Source organism: Sphaerodactylus townsendi, linkage group LG04, assembly GCF_021028975.2.
Source record: "Sphaerodactylus townsendi isolate TG3544 linkage group LG04, MPM_Stown_v2.3, whole genome shotgun sequence".
Taxonomy (NCBI): domain Eukaryota; kingdom Metazoa; phylum Chordata; class Lepidosauria; order Squamata; family Sphaerodactylidae; genus Sphaerodactylus; species Sphaerodactylus townsendi.
The window spans coordinates 68697350-68712387 of NC_059428.1; the positions used below are offsets into that span (position 1 = coordinate 68697350).

The 15038-nt window shown below is 42.0% G+C and overlaps 1 protein-coding gene across 3 annotated transcripts in view; it reads right to left on the reverse strand.

Annotated features, from left to right (window-relative positions):
* BRWD1 (bromodomain and WD repeat domain containing 1) overlaps positions 1-15038 on the reverse strand; it is a 67026-nt gene that overhangs the window by 7051 nt on the left and 44937 nt on the right. For all 3 annotated transcript variants that reach the window (XM_048492622.1, XM_048492621.1, XM_048492623.1), the window contains 4 exons: positions 11170-11402; positions 9310-9477; positions 6368-7276; positions 4163-4264 (listed from right to left, as the gene is read on the reverse strand). In XM_048492622.1, coding sequence (XP_048348579.1) covers positions 4163-4264; positions 6368-7276; positions 9310-9477; positions 11170-11402 — 1412 coding nt within the window. The remainder of the gene's footprint in view (positions 1-4162; positions 4265-6367; positions 7277-9309; positions 9478-11169; positions 11403-15038) is intronic.

Genomic DNA, 15038 nt, shown 5'->3' on the forward strand with positions numbered 1-15038 from the left:
TTTACACACAAATTTTATCTTATTTTATGTCATTTAAGAGATTATTGCAATTCATTGTTTTTCTTATGCCAGTAAAGGTTTTCGAAATTTGAAATTCCTCCCCTAGTGACTGGAAAAGGGGGATGACTGGTGAGGGCATTGGGGCAATTTCTTGTCTTTTTACTTGTGCTTGGATTGTTACCGGTAGTCTCAACTGAGAGGGGGTGAAGATCGTACATGTTTGTGGGTCCTTCCCCGCCATCCCCCCCTCCCCATTTTGTGGCAGGCAGGGGAGTGCATCAGTGAGATAGTGCAGGGTGAAATTAAATTTCAATAAAAAGTCTGCCCACCGCAATTGTTTTGCATTCAGCTTACTTGGGGTTTTCAGGGCAGCACAATTCTTATGGTCAGTCCAGACCTCAAAGGGGTGTTTTGCCCCCTCTAGCCAATGACACCATGTGGCTAGGGATTTCTTAATAGCCCCCGTTTCTTTGTCCCCTACGGTCCAATTCATTTCTGATCCCACAAACTTTTTGGATAGGTATGCGCAGGCATGGAGTTTTCAGTCCTCCCTCCTTGGAAGAAGCGCAGCGCCCATGTCTATGTCCAAGGAATCTTGGTGTGTCCGGTTGGCATGGATTAAGACCGGCTTGGAAGTAAATGCCCGCTTAAGGCAGTCAAAGGCTGCCTTCAATTTCCATTCCAGTATAATTTCTCCCCTGGCCCTTTCCCTTTGGTTTGGAAAAGGTGGGGGGGGGGATATCTTTGCAAACCCTTCAATAACATCCCTGTAGAAGTTAGCGAACCCAAGGCTGCCTCTAGTTTTGTGAGGTCTCCCATGCTAGTACATCTTGGACCTTATTAGGGTCCATTTCTAACCCCTCAGCCGAGATTCTAGCTTGGTTTGGTGGAATTCACAGTTAGACAACTTGACGTATAACTCGTTTGGCCTCAGTCATTTAAGGACCTCTCTGACCTCTCTGACATGGATGTCCACTGAATCTGTATAAATAAGATCATTAAAGTGATGTACCCACCTGCCAAGGAACAACAAATCATAAGGGTGCTATTTTTGCACTGATGAGGGTTAATGAAAACCCAAGCAGCACCCCTAATGCACTTAGTCCAAAATGGGCATTATGTGCATAAGGTAAACTTGAACTGTCCATATCTGGTGTTAAATGCCATCATCCCCTCCTGACCTTCCGCAATACTAACTCAGTAGTTAGTGTCCCTTAAGTCAAAGTTTAGTAAAAATCTTTCCCTGAGATAAGCTCCCCAACAAGCCCTTAATCAGTGGCAGTGGGTATTTATTGCACGTGGAGATGGCATTTAGTCTTCAGTAGCCAGCTAACCAGTTGGTGGAATTCAGCCCTGTAATCGGCCACCAAGTGGGTCCCCCTGCTGTAGGCCCTGCAACACAGCCCAGGCCTTGTCTTCCAGGAATGGGTCTTTGAAGTGGTGGCGCAGTGTTAATACGAATTGGTCAAAGTCCAGTAGCTCTGGGGCATCTTCCTCACAGAACCCCACCAACCAGGCCGTCATCTTTCCCTCAAGGAGCACCCCGACCTTGTACACATGTTCGGAATCGTCGAATTCCTCACGCATTATGCGCAACTGGGATCCCACTTGCACAAGAAGATAGGGGAAAGTCTCAAGGTTGCCGTTGAAGGTGGCCTTCAGCTCCTTCCTCTTTCTCGGACTTGGGGCCAGAGATGCTGGTGCTGCTGGTGCAGCAACACCAGTGGGCTGTACACCAGCTCCATCTCTGCCCCTCCCGCAGTACTAGCTGTCTGTCCGTTGTTGGTGGGGCTTGGCCATCGGTGCCCCCACTGGCAGATGCTGGGCCACCAACAGGCCTGCTAACTGTTGTTGGAGGAATCGTAGCTTGTGGTGGAGCTCGTCTTGGTTGTGGCGCAGGAGGATTATCTCTTGCCTCGAGCCGCAGCCAAAGTAGAGAGGGCTCCATTGCTCAATCTCAAGTAGCTCCCCCTCTCTGAACTCCGGGCCCTGGTGTTTTGGCATGGCTCCTAGCCAGGAGGCCCGTTGATTCAGGGTGCATCTGGTCTGTTCCCAGGGGAACAAGTCCGAGGGCATCTCGTCCTGCCATACAGCTCTTGCTGCCATGGGGGTTTCATTGGGGAGTCACTCCCCTGAGCCATCTTGGCCTGGCAGAACTGGCTTTCGCTGGCCCATTGAACCCCAAAGAAAGTGTGAAAGCAGTTAGCTTGGAGCTTTGGCACCCCAAGGTCGGAGATAGGGAGAGATACAGTCACCTGGCATGTCTAGCCCCACAGGGCAACAAACACTTCCCATTTTCCCCAGGAGTATTGTGCTAGGGTCAGCCTACTTATCTATACATATTAAAAGCCATGAAGATCAAGGAAGACGGAAAAGGAAATATCCATTACATACAGCAGGGCATTGGCATATCTCATCAGAACTGCACTGAAGTACCCTTTCATCACCTAGATACCCTTTCTATCAGTGTAAGGTGACACATATAGCACTGAGTTAGGAATGCACCTCAATCACCAGGCACAATTCCTGACACCTTCCCCGAGACACAGGAAGCAGTCGGCATGACCACAGTTTTCGGCTACCTTGCCTCCACATTTTGAGCATTTGTTGAACAAGGCGCCTTTCTGCTCCATAGACACAGAAAGGGCTAAGAAATTTTACCTCAGAAAACAAAACCGCACATGCCAAATACTGACAGATGTCCTCAACCCATGGCAGCAAGAAGAGAACTGAGGGAAGTGCTCTCTCCTCCCTGTTCTCGCCTCTTGATTGGGCTAAAGATTTTCCCACCTAATGCAAGTAGCTGGGGGACAGAGCACAGACAGTTCTAGAAGGATCATACTGAAGCTGACAAACCTTCTACTGTAACTGGCCCTGCGTATGTGCAGACTGTTGTGGATCTGGACAGAAGGCCCAAATAGGAAAATTTCCAGCAGATAAGCAATCCTGTAACATCAGAATCTGGAGTATGGTGGTTCAGAAAGTGTAAGCTAGAGTAGAACTTTTACCACTGTTCACATCAACTTGTAGAACCAGATGGTGGTCTGATATTATTTTCATCCATTGCAATTCTATTCCTGGATACATCCCAAGTAAAACTACTGATGTTTCATACAACACTTTCTAAAGGTGGCTTACTTTAGTCCCTTCTATACCAAAAGAAACTTCCAGATACAATATTGCAGTACATTTAGATAAATAAAAAGCTTGCATCTATTTCCATGCTCCCTTGTTTGCCATCAAATCAATATCTTTCTATGTAGATTTTAAAGGGGAGGGGGGTTCTGCACAGGTTAAAAAGGCATGCTACACGTTCCTGGTCTAGACAAAGTTAACCGTTCTTAAAAAATACCTTTCCTGATATTTTCTGTTTTCTCCTTTTTCACATGTTTTTGTTTTGTGGCATCACTACAGGTGCTACTATCTGAGTAGGAAGCAGTTTCTGAATGTGCTTTGCCTCCAGATTTAAGTCTTCTTAAAGGTCTGCTCCTGTCCTGCAGACAGCCTATTCCATCACTTTTATGCTCTACATCAAATTCTGCTGTTGCTTCAATGTGATTTTTTACTTTTGATCTATTGGAAAAAACTGGAGTCTTTTTATGATTCTGCTGCTCCTCAATTTTTTCACTGCGATTGTTCAACTCAGTGTCTACTTCAGATTCAGAAGTATTTATAGCATTCTGTGTATGTGAATAAGCCCAAAGGCGGGAAAGACATCTATCCTTTGAAACACGGCTTTTGGAGTTTCTCTTTGAAAATTCTACCCTGGGTTGTATTTTAAGAGATTCATCACATGTAGTTCTGAGCTGATATTTAAGGGTTTTAACATTCCTGTTCTTTCTTCCAGGCCTTTCAGAATCTAAACTGTTTTCAGATTCACTATTATATCTCGGTATACCAGAAACAGCAGGTGAAGTAGCCATAGACAGCTTTCTCCTGTTATTGCACCCAGTTATTTTTTCATCAGACTGTTGACTTTCATCCTCTGAACTATCAAATATTTTTTTAACTCCAGAAGCAACATTTTGATTAGGAAGTCCTCCGTTCTTACTCCCACAGGCTCCCAAGTTTGAAAGATTTTCCACATCACTCAAGAGCCTCAATTTAGTAACTGTTACAGTAGGATATCTGTGTAGTAATCTTTTGCAACTACAATGCTCACTATTTTGTATTTTATTAGCTCCTTCTTCTTTCGGAGAATCACTTTCATGTAGTCTTTTTCTGGCAGATTTTCTGTGATGACCATTCCGCTGGATGACACATTCTACAAAGGTATGCAAAAATAATGCATAGCACAGTATTAGACATTAACAAAAACTGTTAAAAATGAATGTGTTTATAGTAACCATATTCAATAGCTAAATAAAGCTGAAGATACTGGAGTAAATACAGACAACCCTAATGCTAAGGCAGAATTCCTCTTATTAATCACATCTATCATAAAAAGAGCTACAAAATGTTTCATATATTTCTTTGTTTGGACTTAAGTATTTGCCATTGCTGGTTATTTTAAGTATTATTTTTATGGTTTTATGACACACTGATTTTACTGTCACTTCTTTGGATTCCAGTTATCAGGGAGAAAGCGCAGTGGATTTATAAATATTTTAAATAAAAATAAATAAATGACCTGTTGGGCCTGGTCCAAGTAATCTCTGGCCCCACATAATTAGCAAGATGCACAGCAGATCCGATCAATTATACTGATGGGAAGGGTGAGCTGGAGGCGGGGGAGTTAAAGCTTACTCCCTTGTCATGGACAGACCATTATATGACAAAATTGAAACTTACTGCTTCCACCTTCTTACGCTGGGGTGCTGACCCATTATAATGGGCTGCCCCAAACATCTGATGGATCCCAATGGTTTCCTACTAGCACTTAAAGATTTGCCCACTTCAGCTGCTGACAATTCTGACAGGGCCCTGACCACGCTTTGGAACAGGGGAATGGCCTGGGCTTTTGACACAATCACCCCTAAGAATCCTCTCCACTCAGACAGAGCCAAGAAGTCTCCCTAGATTACCAGGGAACTGATGGTGATAAAACAAGAGCGATGACAGGTAGAGTGCCACTGGTGGACAATTCTGAGTGAGACTGATCAAACATAGCACAGAGCCTATATTAGATCCTATTCTGTGGTGGTGAGAACAGCAAAAAGACAATGTTTCTCTGTCACCACCGCATTTGTACATAAAAATCCAGCTGAATGGTTTTGTGTGGTTTTGTGAGTTTTTACATCACAGCCCAGGGAACTGGATTCTGACAATGATGGCCCACTGCGATAAATTTGCTACTTGCTTTGCAGACAAAATCACCCAGATCTATTCTGGCTTAGATGCAGGACTGGAAAAATATTCAGATGATAAACTTTTGGCATCTGCTTGTCTGATTTATATGGATACTTTTCAGCTTCTGGAGTCTGGGGAAGTAGATAAGATCCTTGGAAAGATGAGACCTCACTTGTGTTCTTGCCCCTTGCCCCTCCTAGCTGATAAAAACTGCTGAAATGCCTCCTTGACAACAGGAGTTGTACAACCTATGTTCAAGGAAGAAGTGATTAAACATTTTCAAGGAGGGGGGAAATACCATAAGCCCAATTGAGTTGAATAACCTCTGCCCCTTATCTAACCTTTCAATCTTGGGCAAGGTGCCTGAGCTGGTTGCTACTTCTCAGACCAGAGACTGATTTTTCTGGGCCTAGTTCATTCTAGCATCAGGCAGGAATTTGGAACACACACTGCTTTGGTTGCCTCAGCTGATTACCTTTCTTGAGAACTACACACTGGGAAGGTGACCCTGCTAGTTCTGCTGGATCTTTCAGCGGCTTCTAATACTATCAACCACAGTATCCTAGTGAGCTGCTTCTTAGAACTGTGATTGAGTAACACCATGTTATGGTGGTTCAAGTTCCAGAAGGAGGTGCTAGGGGATTCCTATTCAGTTATATGGTCATTGGTCTATGGGGATCTTCAGGGTTCAATCTTATCCTTCATGCTACTTAATATCTAGGTAAAACCACTGAGAGAGGTCATCAAGAGGTTTGGCCTAGGGTGTCACCAAAATGCAGATGATACCCAGCTTCATCTTTCTTTTCCACCGAATTGAGGATACTACTGATGTTCTGAATCTTTGCTTAGTCAGTAAAGAGCTGGATGAAGATGAACAAGCTGAAACTTAATCCTGACAAGACAGAGGCTCTCTTGTTAGCAGAAAGGCAGACCAGGCTCTTCAGATCATTCCTGTCTTAGATGAGGTTATACTCCCCTAAAAAAGCCAAGTTTGTTGTTTGAGAGTGCAACTCAGCACAGAAGGCTATAAGGAAATACATTTTAATTTAACCTTGCATTAAACTGCTTTATACATTACCTTTCCTGACACCTTTCCTTTTCCATCTTTTTGATGCATTGCTGTAGTTACTGCTATCAGACTCTGTTTTGGATTCCTGATTAGATGAGCACTTGGCACCAAGGTCTAATTGTCTTAAAGTTCCAGCTCCTCTGTCCTCTAAAAGAGTAATTTTCTCATCCTCTGCCACAGACTCTGCCTCTATTTCCTCTGAGTCACTTAAAACTTTTGCTTTCCTGTAGCGAGTTGTTGCCTTTTTAAGAGTCTGTTTTGGTAAGTTACATTTGTCTGATCCAGAATCTGTGTCAGAGTTGCTCCTGGATGGACTTTTACGTGCGGAATGATCAAAATCTCGTTGAATGCTCCCGTTGTCTGAAGAATGATTTTTAGAGTCATCTTCAGAAAATTCTACAGTAGGCTTTATTTTGGGAGGTGAACAGGAGGCAGCTTTATGTGGCTGCTTATGGCCATTGTCATGAGAGTGCTTTAATTTTTTGTGCATGCTGCTTTCAGAATCTGAACTTTCACTTTCAGATTCACTAATATGCCTTTTTTTAACTGTACCACTAGCAGAAACATCTTCAAAAGTTTTCCTTCGGCTATACTGTTCTTTCACTTCCTTATCACTTTCGCTTTGGACAGAACTGTAAGACACATTTAGCAACACTTTTCTTGCAGCAGCAGAAGCATTGCGATGAGGCAGTTTTCTGTTTTTGCTCCCAATGGTGCTTTCTGAGCTAGAGTGCTCCTCTTCTACATCGCTCATCAGTCTTAGTTTATTAGCTGCCACAGTAGCACTCTTGCGTGGAACTTTTCTGTGCCTTCGATGTCTGTTGCTCACGGAATCACAAGGTTTTGTTGAACATTCAATGTCTTTTTCATATAATCTTCTCCTACTAGTTCTTTGTAGATTTCCAGCCTCCTGAGAATCTGGGCATTAAAAAAATGCAAATTTGTTTGCAAATTTTGAACATTTTTGACCATACATATTTTGCAAAGCCACAAGTTTTCAGTCAACAAAAGCTCTGGGCCAAACTTTTAATAACTCTAATGTGGGCATTTTAGTCCACTTTGGTGTATGAAGAGAAGTATTTTTGTTGCTGAACTTTCAATAAAGATAGATCAAGATCCTAAAATAATGTTCCTTTAAGAACACAACAGGATACCATAAGTTTTGTACTCATACAAATTGTACTCATACAATTTATGACTGAAAGACTATAAGCAGCAGAACTCAGGTATTTGGCCACTCATGACACATGGGCTCCCACCTCTATGGAGTAAATGATGTACAAGCTGCTGACAATACTCATACATTTAATGTTCTAATGCTTCATAGCTTATTTTTTTGTTATTGCTAATGCAACCTCATGTGATGGTCATCTTTGAGGTGTTTTCAGGGGGCATGGGGTACCCCTTCCCCAGCTGACCTTATATTGTTGGTGTGATTTGAAGTGCCTAAGTTCCATCCTTGTAAACTAGACTACCATCTCCTGCTCAATTCTTGGGCTATCACACATAAGGGTTGCAAGTGCAAAGTAGCTGATTAATTACAGCATGTGCTTATCAAACACCTGAGAATACTCTGCGGAAATGCTGATTTGAGCTACTGAAGTAGTTTTAGGATTAGCAGCCTCTTGGTCTGCCTATAAAACGCAAATTGCAGGCAGACAGCCCCGTCCAAATGGCGAGGTGGACAGCTACAGCACCACAACTGTGCCGCCGCTCCCAGAGAGGCTTCCTAGCAGCAAGAAAAGGCTTGCAAAACAAAACAGCCTCCCCACAGTCAAGAAGCCTCTATGGGGCTGAATGGACTTACACAATTCTTTTTTGGATTCACTGCTGCCAGCATAAACCAGTGAATGGCTCCTCCTCCAGCCATGCCCCTGCTGAAGTGGTGGCAGGGGCATTGAGACGCTAGCAAAGCATCCCAGTGCCAGGGGAGGCTGCCAGTGTCTGTATGCCAGCAGTTTTGCCCTTCGGCTAAGGTAAGTGGCCCAGGGAGGGCACTTCCACTGGTGGGAGCCCGTGCTGCTTCCACCAGTACATTCAGCATCTCTTCCCCACCCCAACCCCCAGATGGGGCTCATATACAACCTCAAATTACCTCAGGACTTGGCAAGAAAGGGTTTCAGTTTTTCTTTTGGTTTGCTATATGAAATCAGTTTTCTGTTCTGATTCTCTTTCTTTACAATACAAATACCTTTTAGAAACACATTTTCTTTAAAATGCTAACAGAGTGAGAAAGATGCTTTCCAATAGCAAAACTGAGTGAAAAAGGATTTAAACACTGTCTCTTTCCTGTTCTGCCCTGGGACGTGCTGAGGCTTCAAGAACCTTTAAGCTGCATTTTATAGACATTTGGTCTTTGCCTTGTTTGCTTGTGCCCCTGGTTGCTTGGCACAGAAAGTGCACTTGAGAGTACCCATTTTAGTGCTTTCATATTTTTATTAGCTTTGACTATTAAAACTTAAATATGTGCATCCAGTGTGGTTACTTTGAGAATTCTTCCTGTAGCATGGACCCCACTATGTCTGCCATCTGATGGAACCTTGCTTCATGGAAAATTAGGCCAATATAGGCAACAGGGAATTTTTAGTCATGTACTCTTTTATTAAGGTTCCTCCTCATGGAGCCTTGCCAAGCTCATGCTTTTAGGAAATAGGCCAAGACTTTTAAAGGTATTTCACAAGACTTCTACAAAGGGGAGTTCGTTGGATTGCTTTATATTGTGATGTGATATTTGTAATTGTATTTATTGAGTGATTACTGGTTTTAATAGTTATATAATTATTTTAGCCAATTTAGAAACATGATTACATCTAACCTTAATTTGGTTTTTTTGTCTATAAACAATATTGAGAACTCATTGCATTAAACAGTGGGATAGGCATTTCAAAACGACACAGCTGCAAACTTGGATGTAACAGTTCTATAATTACTGTTGACTAAAGTACTCTTACCCATTTGTTTCTGCCGATATACTCTATTTCTAGTCACTCTGAAGTTACTGTTCTTTTTCCCAGATATTCCATTATGTAACATAGGAGAGGAGAGCTCTGCAGAACTTTCTTTGCTTTCCTCTGAACTACTTGAAGATGAAGTAGCTATTGAATGTTCTAATTCACTTTCTGGGGGGAAATGTAATTTAATGTTAATCAGACATTACATTTAAATATTTGTAGCTTGTATTCATTCAAATCCTGTTTCTCAATTCTCAAAAGCTTTTAAAGTGACTAAAAACCTTTACTAAATAAATGCAGTCCCAGATGTGCACACAACTATGCAAACCTGAATTACTCAAGAGGGCTTTTCAACACAGGCAGTACACCTGCACTGTACTAAACAATTCAAAGTTAGTTAGAAAAATTATTAGGTACCGTGGTCTACACTATTGTATATAGCTTGCTGGAACTAGGATCCTACTATGTAATTCTGTATCATTTAATCATGTGTCATGTAAATATGTATGCTTCGTGTCAGTTCTATTTTTGGACTTCTGGATGTTTCTACACCCTAATCCAGTGGTGGCGAACCTTTGGCACTCCAGATGTTGTGGACTACAATTCCCATCAGCCCCTACCAGCATGGCCAATTGGCCGTGTTGGCAGGGGCTGATGGGAATTGTAGTCCACAACATCTGGAGTGCCAAAGGTTCGCCACCACGGCCATCCTATTGCACTGTTTACTGAATGTCCTACCTGTCTATTGTACTGTCTCACTCTACGTAATCTATGTTGAGTCCAAGTGGGAAGGCAGACTATAAATAATGTAAATAATAAATAAGTGGCAAAAGCTTAATTTCTAAAGAAGTCACACTTTCACCAGAATAAACCTGGAACATACCGTAGTCTTAGTAATAATTTTATTTGCTTCTCTAGAACTTAAAAATATATTTTATACTTTAAACAGAAGAACTACTAAAGGTTGGATCCTGCCAGCTTTCCAGTTGGTGCAAAAGGGAAGAACTAACCGATTTCAGCCCAAGGCTGTCTTGTGGACTGTGAGATGTGTGCCTGTGTGTTGTCAAGTAACAGCTGATTTATGGCAACCTCATAGGGTTTTAAAGGCAAGAGACATTCGGAGTTGGCCTGCCTCTGTGTAGGCTAAGAGTTCCTAGAGAACTGTGACTGGCCCAAGGTCACCCAGCAACTTTTATGTGGACGAAAGGGCAATTAAATTCACTTTTCCAAACTCGAGTCTGCCTCTCTTAACCACTATACCACAATGGCTCTTAGACTGTGGGGTATATGTAGACAAATAGCCACAGAATAAAGCAACACTTCCCTCCTGCACCAGCAGAAACGCTAGTAAGTTATGGGTTGGAGCCAAGTACTAAAAATGGCCCTCTCTCATGATGATCAAATAGCAAAACATGGCTATCCAGACAAAAAAGGAATTTCTACCTACTTTGGACTCTCCACATAAGAAAAAAACTGTGACTATGTAACGTAAACAAAAGAAAAAACCTTGCATTGACTATACTGTATAAGTACAAAAGACTGAAAAGGGGAGGTAACAGCAGGAGAGTATGTATTCTGTTTTTAACAGATGGCAGAATTTATGATTTATAACTATTGAGTGTAAGTTGACTATGGAATTATTACTGAAAACTGCCACCAGTTTAAAAGAAGCATGCTAGAAATTTAGTCAATAAGATAAATTCAGTTTCGCAGAACAGATGTGCAGTGTCTTAATGGAAAATGTGGTTTGTTCTATAAGATATTTAGTGCTTAAAGTAAGGCTTGGACTCAGTAATATTAACAGCAAGACAGAGGAGCAAAAAGCTTCCTTTAACAAGTTCTTCAAAATATGATACTAACCTGATAATGTGGAATTGTGAGCTTTGACGGCACTCCTTGTTCGTCCATTTTTCCCAAAGGACAATGCAGAGGTACAATCAAAAGACACACCAGAAATGCTACGGTTTGAGCAGCTACAATTCATTTTATGGCTTGTAACATAGAACGCTCTGCCTGATGTATATTGATTGGAAGAGTCTTCTGCCTCTGACGGACTTCTTGAATGAGATTTATTTTGCTTCTGCTTTGTATTTCTTGACAATACAAAATGAAAACCGTTTACAATCCATATATGGATGTATTTAATAAAATTACAATGGCATACTTTAACAAAGTGAATTTTAAGATGCAAGAAAGCACAAAAGTGCTACCAAAAAGCTTTCAATTTATTCAAAAACATATCTATGTTTATCATTGTTTTACTTTTCTACCCAAGCCCCCATGATCCACATATTCTTAACTGTTTTTTAAAGATCTGAATACATTTTTAAAGGCAGGAGAGCATAATTTGTTATAGTTTAATTTGTATAATATGGTTTACTAACAAGAAAAAAATCATCAACAGCAACCAAGAAATCTGTGGGAGACTGAGGCCCCTTCCGCACACACAGAATAATGCGTTTTCAAACCACTTTCACAACTGTTGGCAAGTGGATTTTGCTATTCCGCACAGCTTCAAAGAGCACTGAAAGCAGTTTGAAAGTGCATTATTCTGCATGTGTGGAAGGAGCCTGAGACTGGGAACAGCAGCTATGAAAGCAAACAAAGTAACTTACTTGTAACTGTTGTTTATTAAGTGTCTTCTGTGCAGGCGCAGGTTGGACCACTCAGGCTGCCTGTGGAAAACTGACTAGAAGGCGTCTAGAAGCTTCAATGGATTTGGAGAACCAATAAAGCAAATGGCACCTCACAGCAGGGAAAGGAGGGAGGGATGCAGGCCTGCACAGAAGACACTCAGTGAACAACAGTTACAGATAGGTGCAACTTTGTTTTCATCATTGTGTCTTCACTGCAGTCCTGCATGGGGGGTGGCAAGCTCACTTAGCATGGGGGCTGGGGTGGGCCTGTCACTGAAAAAAAATATTGTAAAACTGCTCTTCCCACTGCTGCATCTCTCTAGGAATCTGCATTGATGGAGTAATGTTGGAGGAACATGAATGGAGTAGACCAGGTAGACGCTTTGCAGACATCCTGAAGACTGACCCTGACAAAGAAAGCAGCTGTAGAGGCTTTGGCCCTGGTGCAATGAGCCTAAACATAGAGTGGACAGTCAAGTTTAGCACAGAAATAATCCAAACAAAATTGGAAAAACCACCTATCTAGAAATGGTCTGTGAGGAAGCAGCTTTATCATTTTAGGCTCTCTAAAACAAATAATTTTGTATCCAGCCTTGTATAGTTTACAAATTTATCTGTATAGTTTAAATAAAAAGGAATGATCTAATGACATCGAGTGAGTGGAGTGATAACTGAGAATTTGGGGGGGAAATGGGTAATGTCCTGGGACATATGGAACTGGGACACTACTTTGTGCCTAAATTCTAAGCTAGGATGTAGCACTATTTTATTGGGGTGAAACCTGGTGAAAGGGGAATCAACCCATACAGCCAATATCACGCACTCTCCTGGCCAAGGTGAAAACAACAACAAAAGGACAATTTAGACACTGCCATTGCCTCCAAGGGTATAATTTGTGATAAAACCAAAGACAAACTACACACAGAAAGAGGAGGCATTAACTTTTCAAAAATCCCTTGTAATTGGGGGGTGAAAACACAATGTGAGAATCAACTCAAATATGACATGCAGAGATGGCAGCCAAATGGACTTCAACAGAACTAGTTGTTGGACCCTTCTCTTTTAACCATAACAATTTTTTTTAAGTATCATGTAAGGAGCAAGTGTCCGGAGGTACACATTCAGAATGAGCCCACTGCACAAAGAAAAAATGTTCCTTGAGATAGAGTAGAGTGAGAAATCAAATTCTTTCTGGCTAACAGGGAGCTATGAAATTTCTTGCTGCCTGATCTGAGGCCATTATCACTATGATCTTGTGAAGAAGAGGAAAAGGAGAGAAGGCACAGAAAAGGCCACACGACCAACAGAGTCTGAAGGCACATCTCAATGACTCCTTGTCTGTTCCTGCTGTGGAACAGAACAGGGACCATTTTGTGTCAGCACTGGTGGCAAATATGTTGACATGTCAGACAGACGTGGAATCCATGCCCCCTTGCTTGTTGATCTGCTGGTCGCATCTAGCTTGCCACTTGAACATTGGCAGCTGAGGAAATGCACCTCCCCTTCCTCCTCTGAGTCAGGAGGAACATAACTTTTGGCATGCTTTTTCCCAAAGCAATGTCCTTTCACAGGCTCTGCAACAGAGCCGGCGCCATCTTGAGTTGCCCCGGCTCTAGAGGTAAGGTCTTGAATTGGACTCAACAGCCACCCCTTCAGGCGGCAGGAAGGGTACTGTGCCCCCAGAAGTTCCTCACGTTCCCCAGTGGGCAGGCTGAGGGAGAGGGGGTGGCACAAGTGATGAGCCCCTGCCAGATTCAATCTAATGCCTTCTATGCTGCTCTATGGCAGATATCAACAAATTGATAAACAGAGGAGGCTATGTCCATGCAACATGGGTCAGGTGGAGACACTCGATCATACCCTCTTTCATTGTGTAAGGTTTGCAAAAATCAGAATGTCGCAATCTGCACTTATCCCATTTCTGTATAACAATCTAACCGATGCTCTTAAGATACCTATGCTTTTGAACAACATGGATCCCACAGTGTGCGAGAATGTAGCAAAATTTCTGCTAACGATAATAGACGTAAGTCTAGATGAATACCAATCAATGTCTATGTATTATGACCACATATAGCCAGCAGTAATTTTTCTAGCTTCTGTCAGTATCCAATGACGTTCAAGTGAGTCAACTTAGCTGAAAGAATGTCCTATAGTTACAGAAGGACCATGTATATATTTTAGTACCAGTGTCTATGACTGTGAGCAATGGTGGGCAGGTTTTGTATGCTTGTTTTGTATGTTTATTTTATGCCAATAAAGGCTTGTTACTACTAAAAAAAAAGTGATGAGCCCCAGGTAAATCTCCATTACTGCTGAGTCCATTGGGATAGAAATGCAGGCTACAGGAAGCCATACCTGGCACACTTCCTGGCTGATAGAAGCCTGACTGTAGACATGAGTCTCACCAAGACAGAGAAGACATTCATTATGCACATTTTAAGATATCTTTGTTCCACACTTTCAACATTTCTTCGGAAACAACATTTCAACAAAAAAGACAAAAAGAAAAACTGAAGTAAATAACTTCAGTTCATCTGAAGCTAGTATTCTCTCCATAGCAGCAAAGAGAGAACTAGTGGAGAGTTCTCTTCCTGACTCCCCCACATAATTTTCTGGGCAGGAAACCAGTCCACTCTTGGCTCCAGATGGAGGGGAAGGCTCCATGTGCTCTGAAGCTTCTAGAAGTCTTCTAGTCAGTTCTCTGTGGCTGACTGCACAATCCCTTGCAGCACTGCACTGAAAACACGATGATGAACTAGAAAAAGTTCTTAAGTGTAAGAATGTGTCACTGGTGATCAATTTCAAGATAATTCATACCACAGATATTCCACCAAAATCTTAACAAGAATATGCCAACAAATATAGAAAACAAACAATAGTAACTCTCAATTTACATTCCAGTTCCCAAAAAAGGGATGTCAATGACTGCAGGAACACTGTTAATGATTGGTCATTTTGGAGGTCATTAATTCATAGGGTCACCATATGTCAGAAGCGACTTAACAGCACTTACACACATCAAGGAAAAAAATCTGGGTTTATTAAGCATAATATAGGGCTGTAGCTTACTATATCTCCAGATATGCATGT